We start from the raw sequence: 13,234 nt of genomic DNA on the forward strand, positions 1-13,234 counted from the left end.
GTTAGAATGGACGGTTCCGCTTCCGCGGCATAACACGTGAGCCGCTGGCCGAAAAGTGGACGCTCAGGATCGCGTGCAGTGCAGTACAGTCTCGTCTCGCGCAGCGCCGAGCCGAGCCGAGGCCACCGCCGCAACACGCATCCCAAAAATCCCGAGCCTCCTCGCCGCCGGCGGCCATGGTGTCGCAGCACGGCATCCTCCTCGCCACGGGCCTCATATCCGACCACTTCGGCCCCCTCGTAGCAGTAAGTTCCCCGTCCACCTCCTACCCTCCCGTCGTTCCCTGGTACTGACATTGTGTCAGCGTGCTCGTGCGTGTGAAGCCCTAACCCCCGCCGCCCGATCCCTTCCCGCAGAAGGTGTGCGACTGCCTCCTCCGCCAGGGGGCGCTGCAGCTGCAGGAGATTGTGCGCCGTCTCAACCTCCCGCCCGGGCAGGTGAAGAACTCTCTCCTCGTCCTCATCCAGCACAACTGCGTTCAGGCCTTCTCGTCGCCCAGCCCCAGAGGCAAGCCCATACGCAAATCCCTTGACTATATGATTTGATGATTCGATTCGATGCCCTGCTAGTCGGTGACTCCATTAATTTTTCTGTGATTGTAGGCGATAGGACCATGACGCTCTACTTGACCATCTTCAACAATGTCCTGCACCGGCTGCGCTTCTCAAAGTTTATCTCTGTTATCCGTGCGGACATTCCAGAGGTCCGTACTTGGATGCGCACTTGATTTTGTTCACGCTTGCTTGTTAAAATCTGGGATTGATCAGAACAGCATCCATAATTCTCTGAATGCTGAAATCAGTGTGGAGCAGATGGTACTGTAGATTTTGTGCACCTACGAATTGTGCCTTGTGATCCTCGTTTCCAGATCCATATCAACATTGATCAATGGTCTAGAGGCGATGACATGGGGTAACTAAGATATCTGGGAGTATTACACTAAGGATTATTAACATGCCCTAAAACAATCACAATGCATCTTGATCTTGATTACTGATCTAGACTTGATGAGTGGGGCACTTGCAAATTTAGGTCGGGGTCCTGAGGCTGTGTTTTACTCTTTCATGATATTTAGGTACTGCAATCACTGTTGGCAAATAGAAGCTAGCTAATCCATTCTATCTGGAGTTTGCTGTTCAGTGTAATCAAATTATTGTAGTGCTGTACGTCTGAGCATGTTCTTCTTACTCCCTTCAAGATCATAAGGCATCATCTTTTTGTCGACAAACATTTTCTTCTATATGTGGTGCAGGACGAACTGTTTCATATTCTTACTATTCCAGCTTGATCATTCCAATTGTTTTAAACTAATGCTGTATTCACATCCTCGATTCATCCTCTGGGTTGATCTCTAAGTATGTTAGGCTGTGGTGCATGGCACGATGTATGACCCTATTTCCAATGTTCCTCACACTTATTAGGGGTGTCAAGGGTCCGTATTATCCATATTATTGGACTACTGTATTTGATAAAATACAAATATGGCTAAGATTTTCCTGAATTATTAACGTTCTGTATTTTCTCACATATTCATATTTGTACCCTGCCCTGAGGATTGAGAACTTGTGCACTCTGAAATCCCCCCAATCCATAATACTAGAGCATGTCAGAATCTGAACAAGCATTCACTTTTGCAGAAAGATGATCATATCTGCATTGCATAAAATAAGTTGCCTTATACTCCCTCCGTTCCTAAATATATGATGTTTTGGTAGTTCAAATTAAACTACGAAAACGTCATATATTCAGGAACGGAGGGAGTATCACACGGGATGTGTAACTATTTTTTTGTACAGTGTACATATGATGATACAAACATAATTGTTTGCACAACCTTTTTCTTCTATATATACTGTAACATGTTTTAATACAACAGTTTTTGGTATTTTTTAATGCACGTGTACTAAGGGGTGCATATGGATATGTGTTTATATTTAACTCTCCTGGATACAGTTTTGGTATAGACTTGTGCCATTTTAATTGCAATTTATTATTTAAACTATTTGTATTTTTACTTAATATATCAATATACATATTTAATTGGACTAAAGTGTTATAAAAGTCATTAGGTTCTTGGTTTGATGCTTGTGATGTTGTGGCCGTTCCCTATTCTCCATCCATGGTAACAGAGGTGGATTGACAGGGCAAGGGGTGAATGCTGTTGGCTGTGGGGAGGAGAATACCAGAGAGAGGAAGTTGGATGGCACAATGGTTTGGATTGGATAAGCATGAAAAGACTATCTGATACTACTGAATGACATCGAGATATTTTTCGATACTAATATCTGTTGAATTCAGTGCTCTTTAGAGTATATGCACACAGTCTGAATGAGATATAGCCAAAGATAACCATGCAGTTGGCAAGTGAAGGAATCATCGGAAATATGCGGATACGTAATGACATGCACAACATCCTAACCGCTTAGGAGATGTGCAGGAGGATGAGTCTTATTGCGTAACAGTGATAACTGATAAAGGCGTATTAGGTGGTTGTAAAATATGGCTCCAGTTAACATGGCAATGCGAAATACTAATTTGATTTGTTAACGGTTAGTTTGTCAGTTGTTGCAAAAATAAAACATGTCATATATCTTAGTGGATGTGCAGGAGGATGAGTCTTATATTTCTTAACAATGATAACTGGTAAAAACATATTAGGTGGTTGTAAATTATGGCTCCAGTTACCATGGCAGTGTGAAATGCTAATTTGATTTGTCAACGATTAGTTTGTCAGCAGTTACAAAAATCAAACATGTCACTTATCTTAGTTCTTGATTTGATTCCTTTTTAGGTGTTTAATAAATATGCTGGTAATTATTGTTTGTGATAGGCTGGTAGTTGATAAGAGAAACAGACAGATAACATATCTTGCCTGAACTTACATTCTAATTGTTCTGGTGCTATTTTTGCTACAAAATGTGTGGTCGTTTCCAGGGCCATTCTCAGAAGAAAATAAAGTTAATTTTGACATTATGCCTACAATCATTTAGTAGTTGTAACTTTTTCAATGTTTATGACATTATGCATAGAACTTATGTATCTTGCAGTCGGAAGCTCTTATTGAGGGATTGCTTCAGAATGGTAGGCTAACATTTGACCAACTTGTGGGACGCACAATCTCTAAAGTGCCAGAAGGTATGTCCTTTTAATTTGTTGAAGTTGTTATTGAATCACCCACTGTTTTTTATGATGATATTCTCTTTCCTTTTTCCTATAATCTTTGATATTTGCCGGTGATAGTGACTATTACTTTTCCCTGATAATGGGTCATCCATGTTCCAGGCACCATCCGACCAGCAAGGGAAGAAATACGAATGAACTTCAACAGGCTTGTGTCTGCACGTTATGTGGAACGTTGCCCAAAAGCTGAACCCCATTTCAATCCACAGGAAGATGAACAATCTACAACTGCAAGGAAAAGAGCTCCTAAAGTATGTAAAGCGATTCCCTGTTATGGGCATTCCTGGTCATTTTAATAGGCCTCTACTTACTTTTACAGTTTTCTACTGTAAACTAATACAAATGCATGCAGGATTGGTAGAAGCTGACTAGTCTGGTTAGTTTAGTAACTTGGTATTGTAATTAGACATCTTAGCAAAGCGCTAATTAGCTAGCTCAGTGGTTTGGGTCCTTTTTATGCGAGGCCTGTGGACATTTTGTGAAAACTGATAATTACTAGTAACAAGATCTCGATGCTCCAAATAATGTATTACTGTTCTTTCTTCTGTTGATATGTTCTGTGTATGATAGTCAGTTACGTGACCTGAGAAAATTATCTTTGTTACAGACTGCCGAGGAGGTTCTTTCACTTGAGCAAAAAGTTGTCAATACTGCAACCCTTTCTGACCCAGAAAGGTTTTCTGAGATCCCATACAGCATGGAGGATGCATCAAAAACAAATGACCGTCCTCATAATGTTGTTGCGGGTGCTAAGGTGGTGTACTCTTTTTACTTACCTTCACCACAATGTTATGCAGTGACTTCATGTTACGAGAAAGATTTGTATTTGTTGTTTCGGCCATCTTGTTGTTAAACAAGAAAAGGCAAAGGGACGTATGTAGATTGTTTGTTAATGGCGAAGGCATTTTCCGGAAGTATTGGTAGGAACTGGCAAATGCAGCAACAATATGCAATGCATTGCTTTTATCATCATGTAATTCTCTGTGTCGTTATTTCATCAGCGGAAACATGGAGCCTTTGAGGTAGATGAAGAGCTCAACTCAACAATTGCAGAGAATGAAGTACTTTGGCGGGTAAATTTTGAGAAATTTATATTCTGTCTAAAGAAGAAGGTATGCTGCTGTTAGCATAGCATTACTATGGATAGCATATTTATGCAGGCATCTTCATCTTTTTATCTGCAGCGGTGTTTCTGTATTTGTTTTCCTTGCTTGCATTGGGTCTTCTAGAAGTAGGATACCTACCAAGCCATTCTATTCCACAAAACGACAGTGAAATTTATTGCTTGGGAAGACGAGTGGGGTTGGGGTGAGTGAAAGGACGTGGATGTCGCCTAGAGGGGGGTGGGGGTGAATAGGCGCTTTAAAATAATTACGGTTTAGGCTTGAACAAATGCGGAATAAAACTAACGTTTAATTTGTCAAGCGCAAAACCTAAAACAACTAGGCTCACCTATGTGCACCAACAACTTATGCTAAGCAAGATAAACAACTAAGTGATAACAAGATATATGACAAGAAACAATATGGCTATCACAAAGTAAAATGCATAAGTAAAGGGTTCGGGTAAGAGATAACCGAGGCACGCGGAGACGACAATGTATCCCGAAGTTCACACCCTTGCGGATGCTAATCTCCGTTGGAGCGGTGTGGAGGCACAATGCTCCCCAAGATGTCACTAAGGCCACCGTAATCTCCTCATGCCCTCGCACAATGCAAGATGTCGTGATTCCACTAAAGGACCCTTGAGGGCGGTCACCGAACCCGTACAAACAAGGTTGGGGCAATCTCCACAACTTAATTGGAGGCTCCCAACAACACCACGAAGCTTCACCACAATGGCATATGGCTTCGAGGTGACCACAAATGCTCGGGGCAATCTCCACAGCTTAATTGGAGACCCCGACGCTTGCCCGGAGCTTTACACCACAATGATTGAGCTCCGTGGCACCACCAAGCTTCTAGGGTACCAAGTACCCAAGGGTAATAAGCTTCTCAACTTCCCACTTCCACGTATCACCGTGGAGAACTCAAACCGATGCAACTAATGCAATGGCAAGAACACACAAAGTGATCAAGTTCCTCACACTCAAATCCCTCCGCAACAACAAAAGCTATGGAGAAATATGAGAGGAAGAACAAGGAGCTCACAAAGAACTCCAAGGTCAAGATCCAAGGGGTTCCCCTCACATAGAGGAGAAAGTGATTGGTGGAGATGTGGATCTAGATCTCCTCTCTCTTTTCCCTCAAGAACTAGCAAGAATCATTGCAGGGATTGAGAGTTAGCAAGCTCTAAGAAAGTCAACAATGGGGGAAGAACACGAGCTCAACGGATAGATAAGGTCCAATGGGGAAGAAGACCTCCTTTATATAGTGGGGAACAAATCCAACCGTTACCCCCACTCACAGTCCGACTGGAGCGGTACTACCACTGCCCGGAGCGGTACTACCGCTCCCAGAATGTTCGAGGGAGCGGTAGTAAAAAATTACTACCGCTCGCACCAGGAGCGGTACTACCGCTGGATACTGAAACTGCTCTAACTTTCGCATACGAACTCTGAATCGAGCAAACTCAAGCTTGTTGAATTCACAACGACAAGAGCTATCCAACAGCGACATAAAATCTTAAGAACAAGCAGTTAGAAAATGCCAATGATATAGAGAAGTGAGACCTTTATGAATGAAGAACCGGCAAAAACTTCCAACATCGAAAACATCATAGAAGATGCATATGGACTCCGTTTTCGATGGACTCGAGTTTGTCATGAAGATGACCATAAGCTCTAAAACTCACAAAGAGAAACACCAAACAAGAACCAAGAAATATGATGCAAGAATGCAAATGGTTTGAGCTCTCAACGAACGATACGATCAAGCTACTCACTTGAGAGCCCCCCTTGATAGTACGGCAATCTATCCTAAAATAGAAAACCTATCAAGGGCAAACCTATACCTTGCACCTAGTCCTCTTGAACTAGATGATGATGATCTTGGCTTCCTCAAGATGGACCACCTTTCTTGATTGCCTTGGTTTGACGAAGACTAGTTGATTGCTCCCTCATACTCACTATGGGTGAGCCACTCTTCAGCACATCTTCACAAGTCCATTGCCACCACAATGGACGGCAAGCTTCAAGCATGATATCTTCGTGATGCTCACTTGAACTTGCACACCGCAATCTTGATGACGATCACCACTTGATGTCATCCTTCATAGGTTGAATGAGATCTTCCTCTTGACGCAAACCCATGGAGACACACCTAACCCCACATAGAACTCTCACAAGGACCATGGGTTAGTACACAAAAGCGTTATGGACAATGCTTACCATACCATGGGATCATTTGATCCCTCTCGGTACATCTTGTACACTTTGTGTGTTGATCATCTTGATTTACTCTTTGCTTAGTCCTGATCAACCTTGTGTCTTTATGACCAATCTTTGGATAATACCTTGAATACCACCTTGGTCATCATATAAACTCCTTGACACCAACAGATGGACTTCAAGAAGTGCCTATGGACAAATCCTTCGAATATAACTTAAGGCAACCATTAGTCCATAGGGATTGTCATCAATTACCAAAACAACATATGGAGAAATATGCTCTAACAGTGAGGTTGCTGGTGCCATGAAGAAAGGATTGTAATGTAAACCCCAAAGTGAAATGAAGTTTGTACATTAAAAAGAGGACAAAAAAAAGGAATGTAATCCTTCATGAACATATAAGAGCTGCACTGTATTGAATCAATGTTGCTACATAGCCATGCTACCTTAGTGAAATCCATACATAGAAAAAGGAACAGCAAAAATTAACCGCCGTTCATCTCTACTCCTACATAGTCGTTCCCTCTCTCTCTCAATATACCACTACCATTGGTATTTCTCTTGAAACCAAGCTGATCATGAACAATGGAAACACAAGTCCAGTCGGGGAGCTTTGGGGTCAATGACATAATAGTGATGGGAAGCCGATGAACATGAGCAACGTCTTCCTCTATCTTGACAATGTTCTTGACTGTGGAGGAAATCTTGGAGATTATCCGAGTTTTGTGGCGTGGGGATGAGTCCGAGCTGCTCCTTAGAGGGGATGAGCCAGAGCTGCAAGCGACGACAGAGCCAACTGAAACGGCAGTCGGCAGCTAGGGTTGGCATGTTGTTGTGTGGGCCATGGAAGTTATTCTCTCATGCTGTGGTCGGCTTCAACTTAAGAGTTTGATGCTAGGATAGTTTTCCGGCTTGAACTTATTGTTCGATTGTACAATATGGACTCAGTAGCTTCTATTGCATCTATTTAACCGGTTTGAGATGCACATCAGAGATGCCGTAAGGGTTGCCTGTCATGTACAGGATCGTGTTGTTTTACTGCATCTGCCTTTTGTACCGAATAAGTTATAAGTTGAATGAGGATTATTCACGTAGCAGCACTGCTTTTCCCCACCCCCTCACACCCCCACAAAAAAGAGAGTAGACAGTGCAGATTTCGCATTTTGATATATTTTATTTGTGTATGCATGAACGGTGCAGCTGAAAGAATCATTTAATTCGACTTTGTTAATTCCCACTTCATGTTTTCCTTCTTGCATTAAAGTTTTGTGCAGACCGAAAGAAGCCAAAGCTGAAGGTTGGCACACATCCTATCTGGGAGTCATTTTTTGAAGCTAACTTAACTGACAAAGATACAAACTCTGGTATTACCCGATATCAATAGCTTAAGTATCCTTTCGGTAGTAGATCCAGGAACACTACAATTCTATTTTATGGCTTTACGTTGACATATGGTCTTGTATGAACATAACTATTTTTAACCTGCATTCCTGTTTTTAAATTCCATCGGTTCTAGTCTTGCCTCTTGGGGTGAGCATTAACTAAGAAATGCTAGTTTCTGTTTGAGCTATTTATTTTATTTTAAAAATATAGCTTAGCAGTCTTGAATGAGCCAGATTAGGGAATGCCATATGCTAGTTTATTTCTTACGATAGCATATGCTTGTTAAATCATGCCTTTTGTGATTTGGTTTAGCTTTCTATACTCTATTCGATTTGAAGAAAGGAGGTTAGAAAGAGACATAAGAGGATAAAACAAATCTAGTACACCTCATTAGGTTAGTTGTATATGAATATTTTGCAGAATCAGTACCAGCACACTGCCTCCCAAGACACCAAGTTAGCAACTGAAGTACCAATGTACCATGACAATTTATCACTGAAGTTATATGGTTTCAGTTTGATTGATAGTTGTCCTATGAATATCGGTGCAAGGAAAATCACTATACCTTAGTGAAAATTTATAATATCACTAGAGGGGGGAAAGACCAGCATTGCAAGCAGTTGTGAATTATTTCCAACAAATATAACAGGAAGTTCCCTTTTTTCAGTGACATCATCAATAGGCGGTATTTTGGAGAAACTAGGACAAAAGGAAGGAGGTGCAGCAATGTCAATTGGTCAGATACAACCAGTTCTGGAGGATTTACAGTGTACTACTTCCACTGGGGAAGAATTTACTTTTGGTAAGATACTGTTGATATTTTTAGTCTGCATAAGTCGGATACATAGAAGTTCTGTTAGTTAAGTGCTTGCCATAAAGCCCAGCTCAAGCTTGCTAGAAATGAACTCCTACGGTTCGGAAGTCAAAACTTGCCACCAGGCGATGGGTGCCATAAGGAGACTGGTTCCAGTGCCGTCCAATTCCTGGATTGACTTGTGGTAGTTTAATGTATTAATTATATTTGAACTTTGGATATGATCATGTGAACCAGTCCACACTCCGCACTTCCAGATAAGGTGACATGTTGCTTGGTCTATACATGGAAAAAGTGCTATCACTATGACATCTTCCTTTGTTTTCATAATTAGTTCGAACCTAGTAACCATTAGGTTGCTGGTACTGACGGACTGCTATTTCATGAAATTGTGCTGTATGTAGTGATAACAAAATATTCAGCAGAAGTGTGAAAAAAAACTACAACAGCTAGAAATTATCTTGTAGAAACTTACTTTCCTTGTTACTTGTCTTCCATTCTTAACTCTGGATGCTCAAATTTAGTATGGCAACCTTGAGTTAACATCACAAGTCCTTTTATGTGATTAAAAAACACTTGATGTTTGAATTTAGTTTCCTAGCCTTTTGAGTGAACATCATAAGTTCTTGTTGTAAGATTCTCATGACAGTGATACTGTTTTTCTGTAGATTTACACAAAATGATTGAAGCATGTAGAAATGAGGAGGTACCAGATTGTGTTACTGTTTCAGGTTTTATTTGAGTTCAAAGACACTCCCCTGTCCTTTCCTTACTAACAGCTGACATGCACATGTCTTTTATGTGTGCATTATAGATAGAGTCGCTTGTGAAAAAGAAATATGGGCAAGAAGCTTTTACAATCTTTAGGCTATTGGTCACCCAAGGTTGTGCAGTTGAGACAGATCAAGTAAGTACTCTTGCACATTGAGAAAATTGTAGAACTATGCTTTGTTATTGTTGTCAATCTCTTTTGGTTAAGAAAGCTTCTGTTATGCATTAATTTTATTTGTGTAGTCCTGTTTTATGATTGTTTATTTGATGGCATGGCTTCCTGTTGCAAATTGCAGTACACAAATCTAAACTTTGATTGTAAATGTGCAGATTATTGACACAACAATTCTTGACAAGCAGATTGTTCATTCAACTTTGTACAAACTATGGAACGACGGCTACATAGATACAGAGGTCTGTCTCCTAGTGTCATCAGAAAAAGTAGTATTTCTTGCTTGGAGGGCAGAGAGAATGACAATGATAACCCTCCTTACTTTAAATGTTAGTTGTGTGATAACCTCACTGCTTTGATAGTCTACTACTGTACTTTACTATACAGGGCAGGTGACCCGTGTTAGCCTTACGAATGCACCATGAATTTATGATATATTGCGTTACTTTCATCATAAATCGGCATACATTTATAAGCATCAATGCAATTTAAAAACACTATTTGAGCATTTGGTTGGGACAAAGCTTGTAAACGAACCTGATAAGTTAATTAATACAAGAGCAAGTATCTAAAGTTTTCTTGACACATTAAGTACTTAAACACAAATAATATCCAGTTATATGTTCTAGAGGAATGCCTAGTTATGTGAATGGTGCTCGAACACCTTAACCCACACTTTTTGAGTTTTGTAGTGTGGCCATTGGTAATATCACAAAAGTTTAGAACTTCTTGCACCCATAAGTTTCACCAGCTCAAGAACATATCTAGGTTCTGTGCTTCATTAAACACTCATTGCTTAAAATGGTTGTAAGGAACTTGTGTAAATTTACAGAACAAAACCAGTTTTCGTGAAGATCCTTAAAAAAAAGGATAAGGAGCGAAAGTGCTTATTCCTTATAGTTGCAAATTTGCAGGAATGAGTGGGTTATAAGGAATCTGCTAGAGAGGCTCTCTAATGCTGCATTATCATAGTTGGAACTATCCATAAATAATACATTGGAAAGTGATTCTGTTGCACTGCTACAGTAGAAAATTTGCTGGGACTAGGAAATTGGATGCATCTGCTATTGCTGTTTTTGTGCTTCTGTTTTACCCCCAATAAGTGTTTGCACTAGATGTTTGACAAAATGATATGTTTTTAAGTCACATATAACGGTATTTTTTGCTCCAAACGTTGCCCATGGCAGAGTTATGGTCTAGCAATTTTTCTATAGCAACTTTCAAGTTCCGGTTACTTTCCTGGAGCAATAGTTCAGAGCTTCCACGCTACTGCAGTTCTGCTACCTCAGTTTCAAGCTAACCTAAAGAACTGGCTATGCATTAAAGCTAGGAGAACTTGTGTAGTAAATCACAGGATATCTATATGCATAGTATATAGCTATCTTGTAAGTTCAAAAGTAACAAAAAATATGCCTCATTTTGTGCTTCTGTTCACAATAATTCTATTTTGTTTACAGAAAATCGCTTCCGCAGCAGGAACAGGGTACGCGCAGTTTTTTGTATGGAGAGCCAAAAATACATTTCGTGAGCAATTTGTCGATAATCTCTACCATGCTGCTTTGAACTTGCGCCAGATGGTGAATTACATTGCTGAACTTCTACTCGAGGTTATTATCTAATGATCATCATTATAGTTTTTTAGCTGTAAGCTGTGCTTTCCTAAATAAAACATTATTATTAGTTTTACGTATCATGAATTCAGGATGCATGTCAGGATTTGTTGCTCTATGCTCCATATGTTTGTCATCACAGTACATACATGACTATATAATGTGTTTATGCTGTATCATAGTTGCAATTCAGTACGATTGTTTCTTTACCGAGTCATATTTTCATAATCTTGTTCGGCTGGGATCAGGCTTACATTAGTTCATCCCAAATGCAGAGCAGCAAGATATGCAACCATATATCCAAACCAATAATTCCCATTGCTCCCATATAGAAAACCTTGGTCAGAAATAACTCTTCAAGTTACTAGATGGAAGAGTCCAATGGGCTGAGATCAGTTTACATTTAGTACCATCACTGGGAGGTTGTGGACAATTGATGTGCAGTGCTATGCACGTTGGTCATAACAAGAATAATGTCTTGCCTGCCTGCAATATGTGGGATTAGTTGCCACCATGCCATCTTACTGAATGAACTATACCATAACTCATGAGTATGGGGATTAGTTGAAACTAACTTTGTTGGCTTTAAGCAGATATTACTTGCACAGATGTGTGCAACCTGACCTCAACTCACTCACTGTTTAAATATCATGTGTTGCAGGGCTCGAAGGACGAAACAAAGCTGCGGAACAGAAAGAACATTTTGATCCTAGCCCTCACTAGACATGATGACTCTCTCTTGCTGTTCTGTGATTTTTGAAAACACTGAAGCCTGTGTTAGTCTACCATAAATGTAAAAAGGAATCCAGACTGTGAAGTTGGATAACTGAATATCGAATACTATATCTATACCTGGGCATCTCCGGCCTGGCCCGGCCTCAAAATCCAGGGCCTAGGCCCTATGGGCTTGCCTGTGGGCCGGGCTTGGGCTTGAGTTTTGAGCCCACCGGCAGGGCCGGGCCAGGCTTGGACTTGACATATTGGGATTTTAAGGAAGAGGCTCAGCCCACGGCCCCAAGCCCGACGGGCTTTTCAACAGATGGGCCGGGATAGGGCTTCAAAGTAGGCCCGATGGCAGGGCCTGGGCCAGACCTGGGCTTCAGTTTTTTGTCGTGGGCTTTTTAGGGCCCGGCCCATGGCCAGATATAACTATATCTTAGCAGATTTGACATATGAGAACTTTGTTTGTGCGGCGCGTGTTGGTATCTTTTTCTTTGTTATGGCATTTTGGTGATGTCTACAGTATCACGTTTGCCAGTATTGCGTTTGGAAATTCCACATTTTGGTAACATCCAGCATGCAATTGGTATTGGTATGGTATATAGGAGAATGGTATTTCCCACCGACCTGTTGATTTTTCGACTCGTCATCCGGCTTTCAGGCTATCCATTCCGGATCGGCTGGCCAAATGCCACTCGTACCGGCAGGCCACCGATGATTGGAAGCGGATAATCACAATAATTGGCAAGTTGCAGGTTCGCCGGTACTGCGCCACTTGGAACGGCTGCCATGCATTATGAATTTATCATCATCCGCTCGAGAGAGGTCGCAAACGCGTCGACATGCACGTATGAGCATGGACTTTTGCGAGGCGTTTGCGGCACCGTATCGCGCCCATGTGCCCACACACATGCATGAAACAACCCTACGGCTACAGCTAATGCGCATACGGCCAGGTCAACTGCTGCGGTTAGCTGGAGACAAATAACAAAACCCCACAATTCTCTCTTTCTACAATGATGATGGTGGTAAGAGAGCCCCCCACTGATTCGGCCTTGTTCCGCGGGGAATGTTCGACCGCGTACCAACCTCCATAAACAACAGTGTACGCAATTGTAATGTAATGTAATGTGAGGAAAAGTCTGTACGTACGCAATCGACCAGCCTACCAGATAGATATTGTACTTGCGTATGATTGTGTCCACACATTGTACGTACGTACGTATCTCCACCAAGGGGGGGATGAGGAGCTGCTG

General features: G+C 41.4%; 1 protein-coding gene across 2 annotated transcripts; it reads left to right on the top strand.

Annotated features, from left to right (window-relative positions):
• The first annotated feature begins 56 nt into the window (after nucleotides 1-56).
• LOC123444106 (DNA-directed RNA polymerase III subunit rpc3) lies at nucleotides 57-12,483 on the top strand. Of its 2 annotated transcripts, none has more exons than XM_045120721.1 (14): nucleotides 57-245; nucleotides 357-507; nucleotides 603-703; nucleotides 3,048-3,135; nucleotides 3,283-3,431; nucleotides 3,788-3,934; nucleotides 4,182-4,253; nucleotides 7,773-7,872; nucleotides 8,559-8,693; nucleotides 9,374-9,411; nucleotides 9,520-9,612; nucleotides 9,807-9,890; nucleotides 11,106-11,255; nucleotides 11,920-12,483. In XM_045120721.1, the coding sequence occupies exons 1-14, from the start codon at nucleotides 177-179 to the stop codon at nucleotides 12,016-12,018; spliced, it is 1,476 nt and encodes a 491-aa protein (XP_044976656.1). In that variant the 5' UTR covers nucleotides 57-176; the 3' UTR covers nucleotides 12,019-12,483. The 2 variants fall into 2 exon arrangements, with proteins under 2 accessions (XP_044976656.1, XP_044976654.1); XM_045120719.1 differs by having other exon boundaries at nucleotides 66-245; nucleotides 4,182-4,292.
• The last annotated feature ends 751 nt before the right edge of the window (nucleotides 12,484-13,234 follow it).

Source organism: Hordeum vulgare, chromosome 3H (genome assembly GCF_904849725.1).
Source record: "Hordeum vulgare subsp. vulgare chromosome 3H, MorexV3_pseudomolecules_assembly, whole genome shotgun sequence".
Lineage (NCBI taxonomy): Eukaryota > Viridiplantae > Streptophyta > Magnoliopsida > Poales > Poaceae > Hordeum > Hordeum vulgare.